This window comes from Crinia signifera, chromosome 4, assembly GCF_055691185.1.
Source record: "Crinia signifera chromosome 4, ASM5569118v1, whole genome shotgun sequence".
Taxonomy (NCBI): domain Eukaryota; kingdom Metazoa; phylum Chordata; class Amphibia; order Anura; family Myobatrachidae; genus Crinia; species Crinia signifera.
This window is the reverse complement of record NC_139220.1, coordinates 286,401,744-286,424,955: the sequence shown is the minus strand read 5'-3', so window position 1 is coordinate 286,424,955 and position 23,212 is coordinate 286,401,744. Positions and strand designations below refer to the sequence as shown.

General features: G+C 45.0%; 1 protein-coding gene across 1 annotated transcript; it reads left to right on the top strand.

The window, feature by feature from the left end:
- The first annotated feature begins 774 nt into the window (after positions 1–774).
- LOC146075550 (gamma-glutamyl hydrolase-like) lies at positions 775–18,316 on the top strand. The gene is made up of 11 exons (XM_083184891.1): positions 775–876; positions 3,129–3,202; positions 5,343–5,457; positions 7,553–7,667; positions 9,147–9,197; positions 12,061–12,145; positions 12,275–12,413; positions 14,004–14,110; positions 14,189–14,282; positions 15,795–15,932; positions 16,433–18,316. Exons 3-11 carry the CDS (start codon positions 5,367–5,369, stop codon positions 16,549–16,551), a joined length of 939 nt encoding a protein of 312 aa, XP_083041017.1. The 5' UTR covers positions 775–876; positions 3,129–3,202; positions 5,343–5,366; the 3' UTR covers positions 16,552–18,316.
- The last annotated feature ends 4,896 nt before the right edge of the window (positions 18,317–23,212 follow it).

Here is a 23,212-nt window from a genome sequence, read left to right as displayed (position 1 = left end):
TGACCCGAATGTCGACACAGTCAGCATGGACACTGGATCAAGTGCATTGAATGGCTCGCTGCGCTCGGCACGATTTTATTCTCCCACCACACCCTAATGGATGGTAGGGTATGAAATAGCACCTATCGGCACATGTCGGCTCAAAAAACAGTGAAAAACCCCATGTCGACCTAATGTCATGTCGACCTTGTCCCGTGTCGACATAGACCCCTGTCGACCTTGCAGTATATGTCGACCATCTTTAGGTCGACCAACCGACTGTATCCCGTATAAGAGTTTTGGTGTAGTCATCTCCGGATACTTATTCCTGTATGTTGTATTATGCTGTATACCTTGCATTTGGTTATAAAGAGCTTTTCATTTTTCCACCATTTTCTTTGGTGATTTTTTCACCCATTAGAGCAGGGGGAGTTGGGGGGGGGAATTATTTCGGCTGGGGGGCCACTTAACACTTCCAGTGAATATCCGAGGGCCGCACACAAAATATCTTGTACTAGTTAGGGCACCGTCATTTGGATAGGCTTTTAGCTACTCAATCTCTGTCATCACAGCTCTCTAAATTGATTTCTATGTGTGTGAGTGTGTTTGTGTATGTGTGTGTATATATATATATATATATATATATATATATATAACAACACAAATTATAGTAAGGGGACACAAGGACCCAGATAGCAGCATCTACCATTTTACACCAGTTTTGACAGTTGCACCGCAAGCCACCAAACGGCTCTTCTCAGCAGCACACCAGTTTTGACTGGCGTTTGGCTCCGCCCCGCAAGCTGTGCAGCGCCTTGCAACGTGTCACCACGCTAAAGGCTCACATCATCACACAGGAGGAAATCCCGGCTCTTCCCAGCGGCGGCCGTGACACAGGTTGGGACTACTGTACTGCAATGACAAGCGGCCGCTTGCCTTTGCGCTACAGTTTTGAGCAGTGGGCCAGTTAGGAACGTTTAGCTGGCCGTCTGTTGCCTACCCCTGCATTAGAGGTACTGGGTCAGCCACTCAAGTGGACTCTGCGACAGAGCTAATTATACAGAGTTATAGTACTGGTTGGACACAATTGCAAATCATTACATAAGGAGTTTATTTTCTTAACCATAATGTTTAAGTATTCATAGTGTTTAAGTGTTTATTGTGGGTGCTCCCTTTACTGCTTACCTTTATATTGTGTTTGGAAGGACTCAGGGGTAGATTTATCAAACACCGCTATGGGGCATATGCACTATCCCCGTGCGCTAAAGCAGGGGATAGTGCTTCCCCTCATTTATTAAACCCGCTGTGTGTGTACTGTAACGGTGGCGGTGCGACGCAGGAGGGTTAACGTGTATGCTTTAGTTGCTGCAGAGCTCCGGGCTAATACCTTTTTTATGGAGCTTCCCCTGGGCCACGCGCTCCTTCTTTGCAGTCCAGTGCATATTGCCAGAATTTTATGGTGAAGCGGGTCTCCTGTGTGCTGTTAGCCGCCGCTTGTTGGTCCCCGGGGGCTTCAGATTAAAACTGTGCATGCGCCGGGTACACCATCCCAGCATCCCCTGCGAACATTGGGGTAGATTTGTTATCTGATGATCAGGGGAATATGCGCTATCCCCGTGCCTTAATGGCAGGGGATAGCGCTTCCCCTGATCTGACACCCGCTGTGTGGGTAATTTAACGGCGGTGGTGTGGGGCAGGAGGCATAGCGCAGCTACAATATTTTGTATTGTGCGCCTGCCGGATTTATGAATGGTCAGCGCTCCCCCGCCCTGGCGGGCAAGATCTTAGTAGATCTTGTCGCTCTCCCCTCCTGCTTCGCCTCGCTACTGAGGCGAAGCAAGAAGTGTTATAGCAGTTTTAATCTGAAGCCCCCAGAGACCAACAAGCGGCGGCTAACATGGAAAACTGTGCATGTGCCGGGTACGTATTGCGAGAAAAAAGTATCCGACGCATGCGCAGATAAGACAGGCGGACGGCAGCGCACATACGTTATGCGAGGCAGCGTATCCCCGGCAGCAGGGGGATAATGCACTCCCATAACGAAGCACACTCTATTGATAAATTTGGGCGAATTGCAGGGGAGCTTCACCACGATAAAGTGGTGAAGCGAACCTGCGCCCATAAGGATCGGTACGGCACTATTAATAAATCTACCCCTCAGTCTCTCTCTGCCCTGCCATGTTTCATTAGCTCTGCCTCGCTGACAGCCGTGCATCCCTGCCTCGCTGACAGCCGTGCATCCCTGCCTCGCTGACAGCCGTGCATCCCTGCCTCGCTGACAGCCGTGCATCCCTGCCTCGCTGACAGCAGTGCATCCCTGCCTCGCTGACCAAAAAAAAAATCACCTTGCTACATGTGCGATTTTTGGCATATGTGACATGCAGTTTTTTTTTTTAGATGCTCCCTATCAAAAAACATGCCCTACACCAGCTGCCCTGCAGATTTACTTACATGGTCGGGCAGCTTGGAGAGGGGCAGACAGCAGGGGTGCCTGGTGCCTCCATGCGGGTGGTGGCAGCAAAAGAGCGGGGCATGCAGCCGCGAGTGAGGATGTGACCTGGAGTGGGGGTGCGGCCTGTGCAGGGTAACAGTCAGAGGTCACACTGCACAGACTGCACACTGGGGTTGGGAGCAGCCGGGCAGCATCTGAGCGGGTGCTCAAATGCTGACCCAGCATACTCCAATCTCGGGATTGAAATCCTGGCAATTTTGGAGCCGGATCCCGGCGATCCCTGGATTGCCCATCTACACGCATCGCAAGCCAAAAGAAACATGCTGTACTGCAACCTACACATGATGCGTTTTGAGCTTAAAAGTACAAAATGCATGTGATCATCACACCGTGTGTGGGCACCATTACTGAGCCTGTAGCCTTGCACTTGATACAAGTAAGGTTGTTTTCCAATAAGCACTTCCCAGTGCAAGAGCTGCAATTCAGGCAATATATGTATCAAGCTTTTTTTAATACCCCAATACTCTGCTATCTCACTAGTACATGTTGTGTGAATGAACTGACGTCTTTTCTTTCTAAGCTTCCTGCTGTTGTGTGACATGGGTTACTGACTGCCTGATATAATGCTGACTATGCTTATTATATTAACCAATAGCGTGGCTTAGTTCCTCATTCTCCTTCTGATAACCCCTCCCAGTGACTACACACAGTCTGCTTCCTGAACCTGTTCCCTGCACAGTAATGAAAGAATAGGGGCTCACTCTTATCAAGGTAACCCTACTTTTCTACTAATTTCAAACAGGTTTCACTGACATTTGTAAATATCCTTATATGAGCTGTTCTGCCTCAGTTAGTGTGATTTACATGTCCACAGAATGCATTATTCTGTGGTTAACTACTTAACCTTTGGCAGACTGTGCTGCTTTCATTTTCCTGTTCTATCAGCTAAAATCTCAGAGCAATGTGTTGCCACTTACCATCCTTATAAACACCCCGCCCCCCACCCCATACCTGAAATGAGATTACGGAGACGTGTATATGGAAATTTAAAAAGGTCCCAGTTTTATTAAATTGAACATAAATTTACTGATTTCTTTGGTGACCTAGATAGCACTGGGGGACACCAGCCCTTATCGCAACTGAAACCTTTAACCCCAGGGCAGAGGGTCCCTTCACGTTATACCATCCTGTGTAACCCATACCTCCCAATTGTCCCGATTACAGTGGGACAGCCCCGGCCCACTCACTGAAGCCCCACTCACAAAACATGAAGGCCCACCCCTTTTGTGGATTGCCCGCACCTTCGCGTAGCAGGTCCCGAATTTGACATTGCAATTTAGATTTCAGTTTGAACACACCCCACCCAAAACTAATGGTGCGTACACACTGGCCAATCTATTGGCCGTTCTATTGATGTGCCAAGAGCCAATTGTGATTGACAGCTCAGTGGGCAAGCACATGCTAATGACGGATCGAGCAGTGTGAATGGAGAACACGCTGCCTGATCCGACTGCAGATATATCTATTATGTGCACCCAGCTTTACTCTCTCTCTGCACATGTTACATCTGCCCCACCTGCAGTGCACATAGTTTTGTCCATTTTTAGAACAAGTTTGTCCTGCGAGTAGGTCTGAATTAAGTCCAATGTGCGGTGAGTGGCGTGATTTACCGTAAATACTTGCTATAACTTGCCTTTACAGATGGGAAGGGGGTGTCTGACTCCTATTAGTATCCAGGCTTTAGGTCGACAGTCAATGGGTTAACTATTATCTATCAATATTGTCAAAAGATTGACAGGCATACATACAGATATACAGCATATGATCAACATGAGTTTCTCACTATTTTTTATTTCTTTGGGCTTTTTCATTCTTTACCATCCACGTAGACTAGGATTGGGAATGGTAAAGTGCCAAAACCATGATGAGTGAACACGGTACAGTAATTGGGGGTCCATGAGCTACAAGATAAAAATGGACACCCTAAAAAATTAATTTTTTTTGCCATGTGTCAATTATTTTCATGTCAACCATTTGCTTGCGTTGACCTTTTTAGGTCAACATAGATACAGATGACCTTTTCACAGTTAAACTTATAAACAAAACCCCTCCTCTCTAGCTCAGTTCTAAGGGGGATATTCAATCACCGGTGAGCATCTCCCGTCGGGCCCTATTCAATGCTGTCTTGCCCGACAGCATTGAGCAGGGTATCTCGGCAGAACGAGCCCGACATCACTAGGTGTCGGGCTTGTTCTGCCGAGAACGGCCGGGAAGTGACGAGCTGCCCCCTTCTCGCTCCCCGGCAGGCGGGGCATTGAATCCCGTCCTGCATGTTCTCGGTCGAGCTGACCGAGAACGGGACTGGGTCACGGCGGCCGAGCAAGCTCGACTGCTGTGACCCTCACATTGAATACCCCCCTAGGTAAAGGAAGCCCAGCGTTTGGTCTTTGTATTCCATGCATGGTGGAAGTTTGCATACGTCCCAACTGTCCCGATTACAGCAAGACAGTCACGCTATTTGGTGACTGTAACACTGTCCCTCCCACGGGTGGCAATGTCTCGCCAGCGGGGGACAGTTGGGGTGGAGCCGGAGATCACCGGCTGCTCTGCTCTGCATCTCTTCAGTGCAGGGTGGAAGAGAGGAAGTACAGGGAGGGGGCCCAACTGCTAGGGGAGTGCTGGGCACACCCCCAAAAATGGGTTGTGGTGACAGGCCACGCCCCCTCTGCCGAGGTCACACCTACCAGTCCAGTAGCTCCGCACCTTTTTTTCGGGCTGGCTAGCAGATCCCAGTTTCACATTAACAGAAGTTGGGCGGTATGAGTTTGGGGTGGAGATGGCAGGCTGCTAATCAATGTTTGTGTTTCTATAACCATCCTTAATGCCTGCCACATATTACATTCCTGTACAGAGTAAGAGCGACCCAGTTATCAGGATGTCTCTGCTCAGCAGTTTTCTCCTGTACTCCCTACTCTTGGCTTCTGTACCCGTCTACGTGTTGGGAAAGAATGACAGGCCAATAATAGGTAAGATGGAAGATGTGGGGTGTTTGATATCTGCATAATTGTCGCATTCCCCATTTGTTCCCCTTTTGCACTTTCTACAATTTTCAAAACTGTTTTTTTAAATAGTCGCCATGTTCCGATTTTTTTCCTTAATTGCTCCCAGTACTACTTCAGCCATAACATACAACAGGATGAGCTGAATGTCTAAATTCTGTGAAATCATTTACGAATACAGTGCCTGATAATAAGTTAATCATAAAGAGAGAGAGAGAGAGAGAGCGATTAAGGACCACGTGGGCTTGGTACTAAAACTGTTCACGGGCCTATTGGTAGAAGTGGAGGGGGTTTGACAAGAGCTGGTAGAGGCCAGAGCCATGTGAGTGTTTAAACCCGAAGGATACCTAGGATTTGCAGGTGTCAGTGCACATCGCGAGGTGCGTTTTAGCACCTACGATATATATTACATCCGATTTACCTTGAACTCCACCGGCAGCTCCTCGGAAATCCTTTTACATGCGATAAATCCCTTGTAAAAAATAGCAAGTCGCATGGGCTCCCGAGGAGCGGCCAGCGAAGTTCAATGGAAATCGGATGCAACCTGCGGGTCAGGCAAGTGGCACTAGTGTATGGGCGCCTTAAGACTGCTGTTACCAGGGCACCCAGTCAACTGGACGCAGCATGAGAAGCCACTTGCTAAACACTTGGTGGTATTACCGGTGTATGTATACTAGCTGTCAGGTATGTTGTGCCAGAGGGGCTCTAGCACCATTACCCCCAAGAGATTTAAAGTACATTATGTTGTATTGCCTACAAAATGCTGGTCCTTTTGTTTGTCACCAAAACTTTGGCAGCAATTTACTTTTAGAACTTTAGGTATCTCACTTGTGAACTAGGTTTTCTGCTTTCAGACCGTAGGTATAAGGCTTTAGGGCTGTAGTTGGGCTGGTCCCGGATTCTGAGTGTGATCGGAGCATTAAGTTTCTATTAACTTTTTGTACCTACCAAAACAGGAGAACTTTGTACCAAGTCCCTGTCTCACTGGAGGAGGAGTGCACTGTGTTGGTCAGTTATTGCACAGCAGTTCCATGGTATTGGTGATGATAGTCCCATTATGGTAGGGTAGTATAGTAGACTGTTGATGTGGTTAGGTGAACCTCTATTGATAGAGGTACCAGGTATACTCAGCTAACACATAAGGTTACAGTGAGGCTGGCCAAGTTGGCAAAAGAGCTGTCCTCACACACAGCACAGCATGGTCTAAAAACAAACACTCTAGAAATCCATACTGTACTAAGCTTGAAGTGATCAAATGGAGAGTGATAAACCACCAGCCAATGTCACAGGTTGGGTTTGAAAAATTACAGGTAGGAGATGATTGGTTGGTGGTTTTTCACTCTCCATTTTATCACTTTACAAGGCTTAGGGCGGGATGTACTAAGCTGAAAATGCGGTAAAACCCCTGTTTTACCGCATTTTCATATATATTAAAACCCGGCCGCCGTTCTATTGCCGTCCGCCGGCGCCTCCCTCCCCGTCCTCCGTGCTGCTCCTCCTGCCCCAGCAGCATGTCACAGCCAGCCCGGGGATGTTCTTCCGGCTGCAGGGGGGAGGAGGAGACGCCGGAGACCCCTCGGACACCACATCACAGGTATCGCGGGGGGCCTCCGTCACCACACTGCGATGCTAGCCACATATGTTAGTACATATGCGCTAGCATCACAGCGGGGGCATGGCGAGGGGCGGCAATGTATGTTAATACATCATGCCCTTAATGTACATATCGCCCAGAGAGTGCTTCATGGCAGAGTTTCAGCTGTGACCAATGTAATTTTGCCATATAGTTAGCTCCCCATGTATCACCATGGGACAATTACAAAATGTCTGCTTTCGATTTCAATTTCTATGCTAAAAAGTAATGGGAAAATTCCCACCCAGGATTCGAACATGAAGACTAATAAATATTAGATTGTGTTAATAATATTGAAAAATAGAAGTTGACTGTGAATTAAGTAGTGATTATTCTACATACCTTTATCGCAAATCAATGTATTAGTATCTGGTTTCTTTCCCATAGAATTTATTATTATTGCTTTATCGCTTTTTCTGTTTATCTGAGGAATCGTAACTCAGGAAGTGTCTGATGAAGTTTTCTTCCAGTACGGTAAAACCTATATTGCAGATTCATATGTCAAATTCCTGGAATCAGCTGGTTGCAGAGTTGTTCCTATCCGGTGAGTGTGGTCAGACTATGATGATCTGCAGGATGTGTATGGTCAGGCCAGATACTGTACCATGTGGTCTCACATTCCGTCTTTATTATAGTATGGAAATTTGTGGCAGCATCAGTTACAGACCAGTTTAAAATATCAATGAAGATGAATGTATTGATTACACTATTTTGAAGGTGCCCCACATATAGAGATAAAGGTGCCTGATAAATATTTTTTTCTAAACTGTTCTGCAAAATATCCGCATTCCTTATTTGGACTATAAAACATTAGTCTCTGTTCCCCATTTAGCAGTATTAGTTTACTTTCCTCCAGGCATGCTCTGGTTAAAATACATTTGGCAATATAGTAATATGAGGAGCCCAAACACCAGTGCATTCAGGGGGTTATTTTGGTTCACTCCTTCTGACAAATTCCCTCTTAGATGGACAGTGCACCCCACCCCCACTCCTTGTCCGCAAGGTGAATGGATGCCGCACACAGGCATCCATTCACCTCCTCTCTTCCGCTGCTGCTGTCTTGTCCAACCTGCGGATGCTGCAGTCCGGAGTTTGGGCTTCCCCCATTAATGTAAACGGGAGCCGGGTCGGATGACCCGGCGTACACATTTACACTGCCCTCTACCCAGGTCCTGCCCGTGTTCTACCCTGGTCAGGACCTGGGTAAAAGTCCTGTGTAAAGGGACACGGGTTAACCCCTTTTACACCGCCGCTGACCCGGGTCCACAAGGGAAAATCTCAGGTTTTTGTTACAAATGCAGTCTGCTCCTCCACTGTGGAACTCAACCAGAGTTGGAAATTACCATTGGTGCAGAAGGTGCATTGCACCAGGGCCCATGAGTTATTAGGGGCCCACTGCTTCCACCCACTGCGCTGTGGCATATTGTAAACTTGTGGAGGAGGGAAGCTAAATGATATTTTGCAACTGAGCCAACCACTCACAATTTCCATTAGACGACTTTGCATCCATGGAACATTCCCATCAGATCCACCTTATGGGACTCTATTCCCTCTCATTCCGAATTTGTATTCCTCTTCATCTCTTCACTGACTCTTAGCAGGGGCATATCAATAATATGCAACCAGATTTTACCCTGTGCTTTGCTGTGCGGATGGCCTCCCTCTACACTTGCTGACAGTATGGCTATCTTTCCATGCTACATATCACCAGAAATACAGTTATCTTCTGCACATGTGCCTTCTTTAATTTTCCAGTGTAAACTATTGCTGCTTTAAAAAGATTGGAGAATTCTTACCAAATCTCTCACTTTCTGATTCTCTCACCCTATTACATTTTACTCAAAATATTAATCTGTTATTCTTCCTGTTCAGAAACCTCACCTTCCCCTATCAACACTGAGAAGATAATGTCAGTGGCATGGGTGGGACTAGACAATGGATATATAACTATTATGAGGCTGTCTTGTCATTTGTCCACAGTTGAACATTATTTAGGACTTGTGTGTCATTTCCACTATTGCAGGTTAAATTTGACTGAAGATGAATATATAAATCTCTTCCACTCCATCAATGGGTGAGTTCCGGGCTGAGGCTTATGTAGCACAACCTAGTAATTTTATTGTAGGCCATTGTGAATGATATATCCTAAATAATGTATTATAATATGCATTCATATAGAAGCTGTTTTTATCATGTAAACTTGAAACATCAATAGTCTGCAAAATAAAATATACTGCACACATCCCCAAAACCTACTGTGCCACCCTATATGAAAAGAACACTGTTCTCCTAGAGCAGTGGTTCCCAACCCTGGTCCTCAAGTACCCCCAACAGTGCACGTTTTCCAGGTCACCCGGCAGGTGCACTCATTATTCAGGCACATTTGAAAAGATCCACAGGTGGAGCTAATTATAGCACTTGTGATTCTGTGTGGAGACCTGCAAAACATGCACTGTTGGGGGTACTTGAGGACCAGGGTTGGGAACCACTGTCCTAGAGTATCGCCTTGATTTCTGAACCACAACATTCATCCATCTGCCCACACTACAGGAACCAAGCTACTTGTCAACCTACTCTTGGCTGGTCCACAAAGTAACAAAGTCCACTGATGCAAGAGGTCCCAGCCTAATCTACCGATTACATCCAATCCACCGTGATCGGGATCCCACCAATCATACTGTCCACGCACAACTCTTAATTCTGTAAAGTTCTGTTGATTCTTAGGGTTCTATGTACACACCAGAACGATCCTGATTGTTAGTAGATTGTTATCAGATTGTGTGATGCTCGCACGATCTGTTGGAGCCACACAATCTGCTAACGATCTGCATCCAATCTGATCCCAATCCGATCTGAGTCTGTATCCAGTTGAATGGATCTTTTACAGATCCTCACTGCAGCAGGTAGGATCTGTAAAACGACCAAACGACAGCGGGGACGCGCATTGGATTGGAATCGGATCGGAATTGGACCTAAACATGCCCAATCTACACACAATCTGCATCCAATCGGTCGGAATTGGATCCAGATTGGTGGAATTGAGCCCTAATCGTTCTGGTGTGTACCCAAGACTTGGAAAGAGAGAAATTGCCAGCCAACCAGGTTCTAACTGCCATTTTTCAAACACAGCCTGTAACATGGAAGTTAGCGGCTGGTTGGCTGATATGTTATCTCCATCGACTATATCTCTCCCCACAGCTTAGAGTGACTTAGGCAAGGTGACTGCTTAGATTTTCCTGCCCCCCCCCTCCATATTTGCACCCACACATTACACAGGGTGTCACAGAGCCTCCAACTCTATATCTCTTCAACTTTAGGCCCTGTTTTACCTAAAGGTGACATGAAGAGGAACTTTCACAGGACCTCCTCCTGTGAAAATGCATCCTCATGTCATCTTGCAATACCTCTCTCAAAGCCTCTGTCTGGCTCTGGAGGCTGACACTGGTTGCATGTGCAGTATGAGATTCTGATAAAGGGGTTCATTCAGCCCCATGCGCATCTGCAAATGTACAGCTCAAGTGATTATCGGAGGACCAGGCATGGGCATGGTCCATAGTGTGCTTGCACGAGCCTCCGTGCTTTCACACTAAGCTATGGCTAGCCATCGCTGGCTGTTCACAAGTTAATTGACAGCGGGAGGGCTTTTCTAGGTGGAACTCTGGCATAGGACCCGGCAGTAGGGAGGGTGGGCAACTGACATAAGCTGCGGCCTCCATCTCCCTACAGTATTCGCAGGACTTATTCGGCGACAGTGATTATGAATGATTTTCCTTCTGCGTGCATGCGTGCAAACACATTTGCAGCCATTCACAGGGGCAGGGGGGACTCTGGTGGGGCGGTGTTTTCCTGATCACTGGTCTCAAAAGATTTGCAGCCCAGCGATCAGGTCTGAATCAGGCCCAAAGGGTCTGTCAAAATTTCTGATTGCTGTGTTGATCCGGCAAACAAGACAGAAGAGTATCCAGCACAGGAGAAAAATGTTATTAACGTAGTATCTCAAACCAGCAATCATCATTTGTATATGCTCTTAAGTGGATTTATATCTGAATGCGCTGGATGTGCCCCAGATATCCAATAACCAGGTACGCAAAATGATATTCAATTAATTGATAAGTGTGGGATTTCTTTTTGGAGGCACACGTTTATAAATTGTGATATTATCAATCTGAAACTTATAGCTCATCATCATATGAGCATGTCCTCAATAGGACTATCTGTGCATTCACAACATTTATTATTATTTCCAGTTATTTATATAGCACACACACCTATTCCCCAGCGCTTTACAGAGTATATTTTGAACATTCACATCAGTACCTGCCCCAGTGGAGCTTACAATGTATATTCCCTACCACATGTACACGCACACTAGGGTTAATTTTGTTGGGAGTTAATTAGCCTGCCAGTATATTTTTAGATTGTGTGAGGAAACCGGAGTACCCAGAAGAAACCCACGCAAGCACGGGGAGAATATACAAACTCCTCACAGTTAGAGCCATGGTGGGAATCAAACCCATGAGCTCAGTGCTGTGAGGCAGTAATGCTAACCATTACACCATCTGTGCTGCCCTGGTTATATATGTATGTATATATATATACATACATATATATAGCCAGTGTATGGCTCCCGTTATTTGGTGAGAGCTGGAAAAGCAGTACAACATGAAAGTTCAGATCTCCCTCTGCTGTCTCCCCTCCTCCTGGAGCGGGCAGGAGGTGAGACACGCTTGGTCACGCTGATGGAAAGGAGAGACTGGGTGTCCTGGCCTGTCTGCAGCGTTTGGTCACCCCTGTTACATGTGCATTGCAGGGCAGAGATGCGCTGACACGGAAAGAAGGTACCTTCATACCCGGGGAGCGCTGTAGATTTGTCACGTTGTGTCAGTTCATATGGACTAGGGATTACATCTTATAATGTGCTATTCTTTCTTCCATAGAGTCCTACTACCTGGGGGAGCAGTAAATCTCCTGACCTCCAGCTTCTCTCGTACAGCTGGAATATTCTATAAACTAGCTATCCAGGTGAGAAGGTGGGGAAATGTGGCTGTATTACCTGGTCCTATGTATAGTTACATGGAATTGCCTAAATTTGGAAGTCTTTGTTAATTCATTTATTATTATTTAATTTCTTTCAAACCATTATTTTCCCAGGCCAACTCTGCCGGTGTTTACTTCCCTATCTGGGGGACATGTATGGGTTTACAGGTCCTTACAGCCCTGACTTCTGGGGAGGATTTACTGAGTCCCACATCCGCTGAAAACATATCTCTGCCACTCTCCCTCTCTGGCGGTAAGACGTACAACACAGGAGATCTCATGTGCTCTGCCCTAATACCCAGCTACTTTCATATGAAAAGGAGCTTTCAGCCTCTAGATCATTTTTGTTATAGACATTACTGTGCAACTTTATCAAGATACTGTGCTATTCATTTCCATACTTATTGTGGTCATTTACTGACACCTTTCATATAATAATCGGGCAGCTTTGTATATTTTGCTACTCTAGTATAGAGACATCTGGATACAAATGTGGTGTCCAAGTGCCTGTCCAGTTGATAGACCTACAGTAAAAATATATTCAATAGTTTGACAGGGAAAAGCTAGCGGCGTATAAATGGCACTGTGGTGGCTTAGGGGAGCTAGAGCTGTGGGGATGCATGGTCTCTGCAGATTTCTACTGTACGGAATATGCTAAAAATGCCCCTCCAACAATGGTTGCCATTTTAAAAGATGCAGAACATTTAACTCCTGGGCAACAAGCATGTAACCCATTGGTAACCAGCAAAAAAACTACAGTCAATGAATTAGAAACCCCTGGAAATGAGTATGTGACTTCAGGCAATGACCATGAAACCACTAGCAATGAGCATTTAGATAGAAAAAAAAATGTATGAAGGAAGTGGGGGGGGGGTCATAAAATTTCTAGTTAGGCCGCTGGTAGACCGTGGTTAGGGTCAACATGTTCAAAAGTTTGATATAAAAATGGTCGACCCTCTTTTCTTTTTTAAATTTTTATCATTTACCATCCATATGGACTATGATTGGAAATAGGGGTGTGGTATAGGGTTCCGACAGTCGGGATCCCGACAGTCATTAGCCCGATGTCGGGATCCCTTGCGGGTTCGCCATGCTGCGGGCACGGTGGCTCGCTATGCTTGCCACCTATTCTATTCTCCCTCTATGGGGGTAGTGGACCCACACGAGGGAGAATAGCCGGTGGCCATCTGGAATCCGTCTGTCGGTGTTTTAACAGTCGGGATCCCAATGTCGAGTAAATGACTGTCGGGACCCCCTCCGGCACCCGGGAATAGTACCATTGCCGAGCTTACAAGTGTCCAATAATTTGGTCAGGAAACTCACAAAATGACACAACATAAACCCATATGTTGCACATTTTCATAGCGGTCCAAGTATTAGGCAGCACCCAGCACCAAATGGCAGTGGGGAATGTTATTACTATGTAGGCTGGCAATTGGCTGTCATTGTCATTGATTGAACTCTAGAAAAAGGATCACAAAGAACAAAAAATAATATCCTGGGAAAGCCAGGTGATCATTAAGATACCTAAATTGATGAGAGTTCTCATTCTAAACTGTAGTATATATCAATATGTGGCAACAACACAGACATCAGAGTCTGCATACATGTGGAAAGCCTCACACAGTGCGACTGTAGGACAGCAAGTTTGCAAACAACTTGGCATCAGGCCCAAAATGTGCAAAAAAAAACTGTTCATGGTTTTTATGAAATTGTAAAAGCTTTGCAATCTGTCCAAACAAAATAAATAACATTTCTTATTTACATTAAGGGGAAAAAAATGGTCACCGACCAATCAGCACACTCTCTGGCTAATCTAACTTCCTGTTTCCTTGTGGTACAGATATCTCTTCCAGCAGAATGTTCCGCCAAGCTCCCATGGAGTTGCTGCAAGCAGTCACTAAAGAGAACATAACCGCAAATTTCCATCATTTTGGAATTACCCCTGAGGTGAGGAAATTTCAACACCATTCCTGCGATTCTATCTGTATCCTATCTTCAGTGTATTTCATTGAATTTATTTATTAGACTTTCGAAGCCAACAAGAAGCTGTCGACTTTTTACCGGATATTGTCTACAAACCGAGATAGAAATGGTGTGGAATTTATATCAACCATGGAGGGTGAGCGCCAACTTTATAAACTATATATATATATATATATATATATATATATAAAATTATTTGGTAAAAACAATTCCATCCCTGTTGTTTGAAGTGTCAGCTCTTTTGTATGGACAAATAGAAAACCATTTCCACAGCTGAGCATCACATTTGACTGAGGCATGAGCGAATCTGTAATTATCCAGCAATTGGTGTCATTCTACTCAGCAGCTCAATCAGCCACATGACTTTGAAAATCAAATTGAGGACGAAAGGAGATGATATTGACCCACCAAATAAAGACTTGTGGATTGAGTCTTAATACTATAGGTGTTACATATCCTGTTGGAATGGCCCATGATCAGTGGATCATAGACTCCAACGGATATACCTATCTAGTCCAGATTTAATTTTGTTTGCCATCCAAATGTTGCTGGCCGCTCGCAAGGTAATTGACAGGCGCCAGGCATTTAGGGGTGTTCCCTGACTGTTGGGAGGTAGGACCACTGATGTCAGCAGCGTGTTTCTTTTACCCACGGCCTACTCAGTGCTGAGTAAGTCTAGACTTACTCAACGTTACGAGCAGGGGCAAAATCAGTTGATGGTGAGTGATCTTCTCCCTATGCGCACAGCTGTGAACGCATTCGCATGAATCTCTATTATTACTTAATACTCTAGAACGTGTTCCTATCTAAAAATAGATAATTTCTCCACTTCCGACCAACCCGCTCACTACCATTGGATATCTTTGAAATTGTTTATTATATGCTGTTACACGTGTTCTTTGACATCTTTATACATGTACCCCACAACATATTTGCTACTCTTGGGTGGTGACTGCATCGCTACCATTTAACAGCGGTGTGACCCTTCTTCTAGTTGATGTGAAAGGTCCCTAGTTCAGCCTTTATGGAGCATTTACTTCCAAATTTCTGAGCAATTGAAATTCTAGGGCAATACAACAGGGAGGAAGACCTCTTGCGCTTGGTCCCCGGTGGGGGAATTGTTCACTTTTATCAATTGACCCTGGCAGCCACAGTTCTGGGAAAAGTCTAAACCAATCTTGGCATCTTCATTTTTAATTGTTGTTCCTTCTGTCTCTTGGCTCCTTTTTTGATGGGGCTTGATGGAACTGACTGTAATGGCATGGCTCCTGAAACCGTGATCCTAAAGTGAAAGGCCCTAATCCAGTGCATTATTAAACCATACAAAAGAGCCACATTCATCTTGACCAAAGGTACCAAGCTTCAAAAAGTGATAAAATGGAGAGTGATAAACAACCAGCAAATCAGCCCCAAACTGTCATGATAAAGGCTTGAAATATGACAGTGATGAGCTGTTTGGCTGGTTGTTTATCTCTGTCCACTTTGTCACTTTTGACCCAGTGCCATGTCTCCTAGTAGTACAAAATAGCTTCCTGTGAACCCTTAAAGCCTTGAAGACAGAGATTTAACTGCATGTACCAAGATCTGTTTGCTGATTATTTATTGTACGTTTAATTACAATTGATAATAAATTGTCCTGTTTCCATAGCTCGTGATTATCCAATCTATGGCGTGCAGTGGCATCCAGAAGTGAATCGGTTCCAATGGCGTAGTGACTTTGCTTACCCACACTCTCTCAGTGCAGTCTGGATATCACAGTATATCGCCAATTTCTTTGTAAATGAAGGTAATTTTCTGGAATGATTCCAGCCAACACCAACAGCAGTACACACTGGCCGACACTGCAGCAGTGAAATCTGCTAGCCCGATGTAGCGATGGGGAAGGTGCCGCCCCAAGGCACTCTGCCCTTACTGCCATGCTATTATGTAATGGTTGTGTCTAGATCCACTTCTGTTTTTTTAACCAGGATGTAATGTTTTGTGAGGACGGAAGTTGCAGGATTTTTTTATTTTATCTGTAATTTGCGTAGGTGTAGGTTATTTTCTTTTATTTCAGCTGGATTGTACGCTTGCACCACAGTTTATATCCCCTCTCCAGTTATACGTGGACCCAGTGCATGATGGGAAAAGTCCAGAAACAGAAATGGTTCTAGCCGCAACCATTATAAAACTTGCTTAGATTATGTAATGACTGAAGCACCTTATGAGCTAACCAGTCTTGATATTGTAGACTCATAGTGTATATAATAGTGAATACAAATATTTCCCTTTTTATTTACATTACAGCTCGAAGGAATACTAATCATTTTCCAAGCCTTACAGAAGAGGATTCCGCTTTGATCTATCGGTCGCCGATGACATACACAGCTAATATCAGTGGATATGAGCAAGTTTATTTCTTTTAGTCCTCATCTGTGAGAGATGTTAAATACCATTACTAAACAGACCTAATGACTGATTCATCTCTTTAGACACATATGCCACCATCACCTCTTTTTCAAGCAGATGGTAAAGAGGGAGTCTTAAAGATGGCATTTTGGAAATACAAACAGACTCAGAATAATAAAGACAAAGGGGTGTGTCTTGTTAGACAGAAGAAGAGAAAATGGCCCAGTCAGTACGTAAAGGAGGCTAAACTCTTGTTTAGGTATACACGTATGTTTACAAGGTCCACTCAAACTGAAAGTGGATAAATCATTGGGGACAGAGGGGATAGTTTTAAAGATACTAATAGAGCTTAAAGCTGTTAAAGTGGTTTTACATCTGTACTATGTCAAGAACTCATATTGGTTGACACTGGTTTGTTAGATTTGGTTAATACCTCATGTTAGGACCGTGTTACAACCACAAAACTAAGGTACATTTGGAGAACTCTCTTCACCTCTGCCATGATAACACCAGGACCACCCATCTGGCTGAGAACATCAGGGCTGCCCCGAGGCCTACCTCTCAAGGTGAGGGGAGAGCACCAGCGCCAGGCTCAGCAGGAATATTTCCATCGGACTTGAGTGTGCTCCCTACTTTCTCATACCCATGCTTACTGCTCCCATAAGACCAGGACATTTAGCAAAATAATTACATCCCAATTTTCCCCTTCTGTTGGTTACATGAAAATGTGTTCTTACCATGTGCATTTTCTTTTTTCTCTCTAACTGCATACTTCCAACCCTCCATGTGCTTTTCCTGTAATGTGTACTTCCACTTATTGTATACCCTGCCATCAGCGACCTATGCAGTGCACCCCAAATGGTTACCTCAGATGGTTCCTCTGCGGACAGGGTGTACTTTACAGGAATCTCTCCGTACAGGGTTTATAATTCTACTACTACTGGCTCACATCCCACACTGTAGCCTTTGTAATGTGTCCAACATGGCTGCTTCATTTGGTACGCTTGTTGATGGGATATACAAAATACATGGCTCTGATGGTTTGGTTGGGACCCTTCTCTGAGCGTTAGGAAGCTGCAATCACCTCATTTTGTGTCATCTCTTCTAGGGGTTACCTATTCCACCCAGAGAAATCCTACACAGTGCGCTCAAGATGGCTGCCTTACAAGGTACCTTGGGAAGGTGGAATACACAAACCATGGAAGTTATTACCCAAAATGCCTACACCAATCCTGCATTATCAACAATTGGCAATTTTTTAAAATGATATTGCAAATTTTTTTCCCTTCTGAGCTATATAGTTTCAAATATTGCTTAGAGTCTATGCTAAATATTGGAAACGATGTGCACTCCCATGGGTTGTTATTAGTTTACTATGTGCTCCATCGTCCAGCATGTACAGATGAAGGAGCACAACATTAATGAGGGCAAGCTGCAGGCGGCATTGCCCCTCCTCTCTCGTCTGCTGGCATCGGCAAGTGTGTATGCATTTGCTGATACCGGCACTCTGCCATCGTCGTTATCGCTTGGTACACAGATTGCGTAGTGTGTACCCACCTTTACTGTGCACTCTAGGTTTTTCTATGTTTGTGTGGCTTCTCTTTTGCTGTATTTCCTAGATCCGGGTTCGCCAACCCGTCGCTCGCGAGCGACGGGTAGCTCGCCTGGAGCTCAGTCATAGCTTGGCACTTACTTTACCTCCTGCCGGGCTGCCGCTGTGTAGCGGTTCCTTGCTTGTGGGCAGGAGGTCAGATAGTGACCTCCTGCCGCCAAGCGATGAAGAGCTTCCCTACGGCGGAGCGGCAGGAGGTCACTATCTGACCTCCTGCCGCCAAGTGAGGAACAGCACACAGCAGCACTTGCCTTCCCCAGAGCTAGAAACCACGATTTATTCCTCCCTCCTTCCCTCATGACATGCCGTCAACGCCGCTGCTCCTCCCAATCATCTCCCTGCATCTGGTAATCGATGTTTCATTTTAAAACTGTGTCTGCCTCCAGCCTGCATACCTACTGATGTATAATGGGCATCATGTGTGTGGCATATGTTTAATGGCTCATTAAAGTTTAATGAGTCATTAAACATATGCCACACACATGATGCCCATTATACATATGCCCCACACCTTGATGCTCATTAATAAGGAGCATCAAGGTGTGGGGCATATGTATAATGGGCATCATGTGTGTGACATATGTTTAGTGGAGCATCACGCTGTGGGGCATATGTATAATGGGCATCATGTGTGTGGCATATGTTTAATGGAACATCACAGTGTGTGGCATATGTATAATGGGCATCGTGTGTGTGGCATATGTTTGTATAATGGAGCTTCACATTGTGGGGCATATGTATAATGGACATACGGTATGTATAATGGGCATCATGTGTGGGGCATATGTATAATGGGCATCTAGGTGTGTGGCATATGTATAATGGGGCATCACGGTGTGTGTCATATGTATAATGGAGCATCACGGTGTGTGTCATATGTATAAGGGGGCATCACGGTATGTGTCATATGTATAATGGAGCATCACGGTATGTGTCATATGTATAATGGAGCATCACGGTATGTGTCATATGTATAATGGAGCATCACGGTGTGTGTCATATGTATAATGGAGCATCACGGTGTGTATCATATGTATAATGGAGCATCACGGTGTGTGTCATATGTATAATGGGCATCACAGTGTGTGTCATATGTATAATGGGCATCTTGGTGTGTGTCATATGTATAATGGGCATCACGGTGTGGGGCATATGTATAATGGACATCATGTGTGTGGTATATGTATAATGGGCATCATGTGTGTGGCATATGTATAATGAGCATCCAGGTGTGGGGCATATGTATAATGGAGCATCACGGTGCGGATCATATTTATAATGGGCATCACAGTATGCGGCATAGGTATAATGGGCATCACGGACAGCCTTCGGCACGCGCAGATGTCTCCTCTACCTCCAGTGTTGGGAGGTATGTTTGTGACATATTGGACATTGCAGTGTGTGGCACATTGTGTCTGGGGCATTGCAGTGTGTGGTATATGGAAAGGAAAATTATCAAAGACTCCTCCACTGGCGCCGAGAGATACGTCCCTATAGATAAAGGGGCGGTCCTCTTCTCCGAAAAAACTGGGGAAGGCTGATTAGGGAAATACCGTACGCCCCTCTTGGGGTGAAAGGGTTCCTCTTCTCCGGGTCTAGAAAGCTCAAGACACAGGTCCCAAAAGTGGATGTCACACTGGTCATAGATTAGGGATGCTTGCGTCACTTTAAGGTCTCAGTAGTTAAGTCGTGGTAACCCAAAATGAGAGATGATGGGGGGTATATAGTGTAAAACCTTTTATTAGACATACAAACACATACAGATAAAAAGGAAATTGGAGCCACTTGGCATAATACCGTTTATGGTGGAGAACTGAGATGGTATCAAAGTTCTTTAAAAAGGCTTGAAACGGAGCGGGATCAATCCCGGGATGACAAAAAGTCCACGCTCGGTCCAGGTGCCGGTCTGCAATGCCAAAGAAGGTCCACAGTCCTTGTGAGGAAGGTCCAAATGAAACACACTCCAAACGCGTTTTCGATTGCTGCCTGCAATCTTTATCAAGGAGATAAAGATTGCAGGCAGCAATCGAAAACGCGTTTGGAGTGTGTTTCATTTGGACCTTCCTCACAAGGACTGTGGACCTTCTTTGGCATTGCAGACCGGCACCTGGACCGAGCGTGGACTTTTTGTCATCCCGGGATTGATCCCGCTCCGTTTCAAGCCTTTTTAGAGAACTTTGATACCATCTCAGTTCTCCACCATAAACGGTATTATGCCAAGTGGCTCCAATTTCCTTTTTATCTGTATGTGTTTGTATGTCTAATAAAAGGTTTTACACTATATACCCCCCATCATCTCTCATTTTGGGTTACCACGACTTAACTACTGAGACCTTAAAGTGACGCAAGCATCCCTAATCTATGACCAGTGTGACATCCACTTTTGGGACCTGTGTCTTGAGCTTTCTAGACCCGGAGAAGAGGAACCCTTTCACCCCAAGAGGGGCGTACGGTATTTCCCTAATCAGCCTTCCCCAGTTTTTTCGGAGAAGAGGACCGCCCCTTTATCTATAGGGACGTATCTCTCGGCGCCAGTGGAGGAGTCTTTGATAATTTTCCTTTCCATATATGTTTTCTGTGGTTTCTAGGGTTACCACTCCATCATTGCCACCCCACAAGGCAGCCGATTCTAGCGCACAGTCACCTCAAACTTGCTCTCTTTTGTTATATCAGTGTGTGGTATAATGTGTCAGGGGCATTACGGTGTGTATTTTTTCTGATATTATGCAGATTTGTTTACATTTTTTAATTAAGTAGCTCTTCAGGTGGTTTATTTTGTTGCAAGTAGCTCCCGCCCCAAAAAAGGTTGGAGACCATTGTCCTAGATCTTCTGTACTATTGGCCTGATTCAAACCTGATCGCACTGCTGCAAATGTGTATCCATTTAAACTACAATTCCTGACCGCCTTCAGAACTTCTCTGCAAGACATTCCCAAAAATAGTGGAGCCTAAGAGGACTCATCCAAGGAAATCGTTTTTGAACAGTGAAAGGTAGGAAGGAGTCCGGGACAAGGAGGCCTCTAATAAGGTGTTTATTGAAGGGTCAATAAAGCCATGAATGCAGCTTGATGGTGGCAGAAGCAGTGGCTGTTTGGCGCAACAGGAGAAGCAGAACACTGCAGTGTGGACGAAGATACCTGATGACTCCTCAGATCTCAGTCAGAGATGCCAGGACTCAGAGTCTGAAGTAGCAAGCAACTTAACTAATTTTTTAGACTCCCTGAATTACTGACTGAGAGATTAGTAATCAGCCTGATGGTCAGCAACGTGGAGCTACGGCCCCATGTGGAAATGCTTGGGACTCACTTTGAGGTCAGGACACACAATTTAAGAACCACTGCTCTAAACAGACACATGGTGAGCACACATAAAGAGATTGGTTAGTAGAATATTGAAATCAGTCATCATTATGTAGCATCAGATTTGTACAGGTACTACTACAGAAATAATCATTTACTGCCAGAGGGAGATGGAGCAGCAAGCTGTTATTCTACATACTTTGAAATTCTCCTCTCTTGTGGCCAATATGCCAAAATCAGCCTCTGGGGTAACCTGATTAATGTGAAATTACAATGTGGAATAGTAATTAATGAGAGGTTTCTTATTTGTGTTAAGGGACAGTTAAACCTCGAAAGACAAATGGAGAAAAACAAGACATTGTAAGAAATATGAGGAAATGTCTAGCTTGTCACATACACAAAAACTTGCACTCTCCTCCCAATTATTTATATATATATATATAAACGACACTCCCACCGGCGATGATGATCCCCAGTAGAAGATAATAGGCGGCACGCAATGGAGGTTTGTTCAAATTTTCTTTAGTATTTTAAAGTGCATAATGATGATTTAAAACACACAATACATGACGACGTTTCAAGACCGCCTGGGTCTTTTCATCAGGTCATACAGTGCAAGATCAAAGTGACATATGCATTGGATCGGCAAACAGCCAATGCATATGTCACTTTGATCTTGCACTGTATGACCTGATGAAAAGACCCAGGCAGTCTTGAAACTTCGTCATGTATTGTGTGTTTTAAATCATCATTATGCACTTTAAAATACAGGTTGAGTATCCCCTATCCGAAATGCTCGGGACCGCGAGCATTTCGGATAGGGGAATTTTCCGGTTTTCGGAATATTTCTTTTGCAGCCATACTTACCTGTCCCCTGATGGTCCCCGGGCGTCCCTCGGCGTCCGCGCAGTCCCCGGGCGTCCACAGCAGGCCTCCGGCATCTTCTCCTGGTCTCCAGCGGTCCCAGGAATGCATTGCGCGAGTGTGCGCGCGCACCGGTGACGTCACCGGCGCGCGCACACACTCGCGCAATGCATTCCTGGGACCGCTGGAGACCCTGGAGAAGATGCCGGAGGCCTGCTGTGGACGCCCGGGGACTTGGTAAGTATGAAAAGAGGGTTAGGGGTTAAAAAAAAAAAAAATTCGAATGATTCCAAAAACCACGGTTTTTGGAATAATTCGGATAAGGGATGTCCGGATACCGGATACTCAACCTGTACTAAAGATAATTTGAACAAACCTCCATTGAGTGCCGCCTATTATCTTCTACTGGGGATCATCATCGCCGGTGGGAGTGTCGTTTATATATCCGTTCTTGAAAGGCACTGTGGCTCTACCCTATCATCCAGAGTGCCAATCACAATTAGACTGTATATATATATATATATATATATATATATATATATATATATATATATATATATATAGATTTGCATGGAGGAGGCACTCCTAAGGCAAGGACAATAGTGCTGGTAGACAAATGTAGAGTTGCTGGTGCCTTCCGATAGTAGGGGTCTCCTACACATGTACGATTCCTGGCGGCGGCACTCAAAGAGATCTCTTTGCACCTTGATAAAAAGCCCGTAAGGGTTTGAAACGTCGGCTACAAGCCACTGCCTACGGTGTGGTTATTTATGTGATTGAGTGCCGCCGCCAGGAATCCTATATATATATATGTGTGTGTGGGTACATGCTCTCCAATGAGGCAATATTAAATATCTTGATATTAATATATTTGGACACTATGGGAAATTACTTGATCACATA

Coding starts and splice junctions, on each gene's coding strand:
- LOC146075550 (XM_083184891.1), top strand. CDS start 5,367: ATGTCTCTGCTCAGCAGTTTTCTCCTGTACTCCCTACTCTTGGCTTCT. Junction 5,458..7,552: donor GAATGACAGGCCAATAATAG/GTAAGATGGAAG, acceptor TGTTTATCTGAG/GAATCGTAACTCAGGAAGTG. Junction 9,198..12,060: donor CTCTTCCACTCCATCAATGG/GTGAGTTCCGGG, acceptor TTTCTTCCATAG/AGTCCTACTACCTGGGGGAG.